A 5,110-nucleotide genomic window follows, 5' to 3' on the forward strand; every position below is an offset into this window, starting at 1 on the left:
TGCACTGGAGAAGGAAACGGCAACCCACTCGAGTGTTCTTTCCTGGAGAATCCCAGGGACGGGGGAGCCTGGTGGGCTGCCGTCTATGGGGTCGCACAGAGTCAGACACAACTGAAGTGACTTAGTAGCAGTAGCAGCAACAAGTTTATTCATCGCCGTATTATGAATGATTCTTCCAACGTCTAAGGTGAACAATATTCAAACACCTGCCAGGTTTTTTTCTTTTCAATGGATGTAATTTATTTTATCAAATCTGGGAACTTTCTAATTGACTTTCTCCTTGACATCTAATCCTTAAGGTTAATAAATATCACTAAAATGTTATAGACAGCCTAGAAATAGAAGTAGTTTGGATAGAGGAAAATAATTATAGCAAGTTGGAGGTGGAGTCCAATCCAGATAATCCAGTTCATGGAGCAGCTGCAACAGCTCAGAAACAATTGAAGGTGGATTGCGATCATTAGAATTTGAGATTGCCAAAGAGAATAATTACAGAAAACAAATAGTTAAGAAAGGGAACATGACCTTTTAAGAATTCTTCATCATGACAACAGGATTATAGTAACACAATGATTGAAAATGTAATTAAAGATAAGAATAGTAGTACCTAGGAACTGCCTGAATATTTCAAATCTGAGGAGTATTATCAAATCCCTCATAACAAGGATTGATGATAAACTTGCAATTAGCTCTATTGTATTTTTGGACAAATTTGTACCTTAATTCATTATTTTCCAAGGAGCACACGAACAAATAATTCTCAACAAAATTAATTTTTCCTGAACATAAGCATTAACAAATTATATTTCTAAAATTGTATCTAACTTTTGATGGTGAATTTTACTCAGTGTGATGAGCTGAATCATATATGTAAATTTCCACTACACACCAAAACGTATAGCAAAAATAGATATAATAAAAAAGACAAAAATACATTGTTATGCTCCTTAGGTCAGACAACAAATATCAAATACATTATAGGTAGATAGGTAGATATTTTGAGATGCAATATAAAAACATATAACTGTGTTGAAACTGAATCCACAAACCCACTTGATTCCTACTATAGAGACACATTGGTGGTTGGCAGCTCAGCACCTATATGAGACTCAGAATGATAGCGCCTCATGTTTGACAAGGAATCAGTTCAAAGAACCAAGTTATTAACACACATGGAGGGTGGAAATACCTGTTGTCACAACATGAGTCTGCTCCCAATAACCAGCTAGGTCTTGAGATTGTTGGGGAAAAATGGGCAACACTGCACTTAATTCTCCTTTAAAATAAGATCCCTTACCCATTATAAAAAGACATTACAATTTACAAACTTCAGGAAGTCAGAAGAGCCAACTACTACATCTAATCATGGAAAAGGAATAAAATAAATCTAGAAACAAACAAGGAAATTTCCACTCAAGATGGGATTATAAGTAGAGTTGTAAAACAAAGATGAAGACTAATACTGACAAAAATATTCTACAATTTCAATAATAAGGATACTTACCCATGAGAAAAGAAGTAAATCAAACTAGAGATGAATTTTGGAATTTGGCAATCTTATTATTCTCAAAAAAATTAAAGACCATAATAACAATACAAATAAATGAAAAATTATTGGGGGAATTGGTAGCTATAAATTGAAATTGTATTTATACAGTTATATAAATTATAATTTTATAATTTATAAAATATATTTTATGGAATATAAAATGTTTAAATTATTAACTATTTATTTAATATTATTATTAATAATATTATTATCACTAAGGATTATTAAAATAACTTTTATTTTAAAAGAAAAATAGAATAAATGAAATAAAACTCAATAGTTGTTAGAGACCAGACACAGATAAAGACAGAATTAATAAATTAGAAGGTATTACTAAAGAATGCACCAAAATGCAACATAAATAAAGAGTTTGAAAATATGAAACAATCTAATTAGTAAGTTAGCTGGAAAATGTTGAACTTTTTCAATCTAACAAGAAGTTATTACTAAATAGACAATGTTGAAATTTATAATGGCAAAGAACATTCAAAACTGAAAAATCAGATTGGAAATATCAGTCTCCAAGTGAAGATATTAATTGTAAATCTCTACCTATGTGCTTCATATTGCACTGCAGAACATCAATGATAAAGAGAACATGGTAAGGACTAAAAAGTGGAAGAACACTTCAGCTAAAAGGAACAAAAGACTATGTGCCAGCAAGAAATAGATGTCCATGAAGAATCAATTCAGGAATGTTTTTTGAAGGATTTCTTTACAGAGGTGTATACAGGGTACGAGCTGCTTGGGTGGCACTAGTGGTAAAGAACCCATCTGCCAATGTAGGCGGCTTAGGAGACAGTTTGATCCTTGGGTCAGGAAGATCCCCTGGATGGCATGGCAACCCACTCCAATATTCTTGCCGGGAAACTTCCATGACAGAGGAGCCTGGCAGGCTACGGTTCATAGGGCTGCAAAAAGTCAGACACGGCTGAAGTAACTTAGCCTGCACACTCGCATAAAGGATCAAGGGGAAGAAAGATGATGAAGGAACATTCAGAACTGTGGTAGGAGGAGAATATGCAAAAATAAAATAAACAATATAGTCTGATCACAGGCTTCTATGACAACAATTTATGGTATTTTTCTATATGACTGGTGTGTGTGTTAGTTGCTTAGTCGTGTCCAACTCTTTGCAACCCCATAGACCACAGCCCACCACGCCCTTCTGTCCATGGGATTCTCCAGGCAAGAACACTGGAGTGGGTTGCCATTTCCTTCTCCAATGCATGAAAGTGAAAAGCGAAGGTGAAGTCGCTCAGTCATGTCCGACTCTTTGCGACCCCATGGACTGCAGCCTACCAGGCTCCCCTGTCCATGGGAATTCCCAGGCAAGAGTACTGGAGTGGAGTGCCATCATCTTCTCTGCCTGAACAATGGAGTGTTATATTTACATAAGAAAAGCAAAAGTCTCAAATTCTTTATTTGGAAAATAGATAATTATATGTAACTATATTCATTGTATAAGATATTGTCTGTATGACTATTTAGTTGAACCGTCAGTCCTTGTGTTGAATGTATGTCTGTTATAAACTATATCTCTTGTAGGTTTCAATTTGTTTTCCTTTTCTTTCAGTTTTCATCTTTAGTTGGATATTGACATCTAACTCTATATGTATCTATTTTTATCCATTTAGGTTTATAGTTGAGAACTACATGAATAGCCATTGGATTGACAGGACCTTAAATGATTGCAATAGGCTAGAGTCAGGCATTTGAGCCAATCTGTTTTCATCACTGCAGAAAGTGTTTCCTGGGCCTCTCATCTTGATTTCCTCATATTCTGGCATGTCCATCTTCAACACCTCTGAAACTGATATTGCTACCTTCTTCCTCATTGGAATCCCAGGGCTGGAGTCTGCCAACATTTGGGTCTCCATTCCCATTTGTCTCATGTACATTGTTGCCATCATGGGGAACTGCACTATCCTCTTTTTCATAAAAATGGAGCCTTCTCTGCATGAACCCGTGTATTATTTTCTATCCATGTTGGCTGTCTCTGACCTGGGACTGTCCTTCTCCTCTCTCCCTACCATGCTAAGAATATTTTTGTTCAATGCTCCAAGAATTTCCCCCAATGCCTGTATTGCCCAAGAGTTTTTCATTCATGGATTTTCAGCTATGGAATCATCAGTACTTCTCATCATGTCTTTTGATCGCTTTATTGCCATCTGCAATCCTCTGAGATATGCTTCTATCCTAACCAGTACCAGAGTCATAAAAACAGGCCTTGTCTTTTCTCTCAAAAATGTTTTGTTGATCCTTCCTTTCCCTTTCACCCTGAAACATCTAAGATACTGTAAGAAGAACCTCCTTTCCCATTCTTTCTGCCTCCATCAGGATGTCATGAAGCTGGCCTGCTCTGACAACAAGATTAATGTCGTTTATGGCTTGTTTGTGGCTCTCACAGGCATCCTAGACATAACGTGTATTTTCATGTCCTACATTCTGATACTTAAAGCAGTGTTGAGCATAGCATCACAGAATGAAAGGCTCAAAATCCTCAATACATGTGTTTCCCACATCATTGCTGTGCTCATCTTCTATGTTCCCATTATCTCCCTAGCTGTCATCTACCGGTTTGCCAAATACAGCTCCCCAGTTGTTAAAATCCTCATGGCTGATGTATTCCTGCTGGTACCTCCATTGATGAACCCCATTATATACTGTGTGAAGAACCAGAAGATAAGAAATTTGATTTTAGTGAAACTGTGTCAAAAATACAGCTGACAGAGGTTCTTAACCAAAATGTAAATCCAGTTAGTACAAGACATGGAGCAGCAGAGTTAATCAATCACACCATATATTAACCACTTTACAATATACAATATCTTCTCTCAATTTGTTTATTAAGATTGAAAACTCAGCCTTCCTGGTTAAGGATTTAGGATTAGAGTTCTTATGTAAACATAAAATGTTCTAAGCTCTCTTTTCGCTCAGCTTTCCTTACCAGGCTTTTGAACACAATAGATACTTGCCATTTTGATCATGTTTAATGTAATATTCTATATGTGTATACAACTGTCTAGTGATTAGAAGTGACAGAGGATTGATTGTTCATTTAAAATATCCCTTTTCAACACATAGTTTTTCACTTAATGATGTATAGCTGTGCTCTCAGGAACTGAAACTGAGAAGGGCAATGACAGCCCACACATGGAGCCAATAAGACAAGCAAGTATGCATGTACGCAGAGTTTACAAAAATACAAGACTAATTTAGTCCATTTATTTTGTTGTATTATTTCTTCCATGAGCATTAAGATATCATTTTCTAAGTTACATAAGGCAGAAAATTTTCTGTATTCAAAAGGCAAAGCAAGAGAGTTCCAGAAAAACATCAATTTCTGCTTTATTGACTATGCTAAAGCCTTCGAATGTGTGTATCACAATGAACTGTGGAAAATTCTGAAAGACATGGGAACACCAGACCACCTGACCTGCCTCTTGAGAAACCTATATGCAGGTCAGGAAGCAACAGTTAGAACTGGACATGGAACAACAGACTGGTTCCCAATAGGAAAAGGAGTACGTCAAGGCTGTATATTGTCACCCTGCTTAT

The 5,110-nt window shown here is 36.1% G+C and overlaps 1 protein-coding gene across 1 annotated transcript; it reads left to right on the forward strand.

Annotated features, from left to right (window-relative positions):
* Positions 1-3,337: 3,337 nt before the first annotated feature.
* Positions 3,338-4,279, forward strand: LOC138420536 (olfactory receptor 51A4-like). Its single transcript, XM_069553773.1, has one exon. It carries the CDS (start codon positions 3,338-3,340, stop codon positions 4,277-4,279), a length of 942 nt encoding a protein of 313 aa, XP_069409874.1.
* Positions 4,280-5,110: the final 831 nt, after the last annotated feature.

The sequence above is a fragment of the Ovis canadensis genome, chromosome 15 (genome assembly GCF_042477335.2).
Source record: "Ovis canadensis isolate MfBH-ARS-UI-01 breed Bighorn chromosome 15, ARS-UI_OviCan_v2, whole genome shotgun sequence".
NCBI classification, from domain to species: domain Eukaryota; kingdom Metazoa; phylum Chordata; class Mammalia; order Artiodactyla; family Bovidae; genus Ovis; species Ovis canadensis.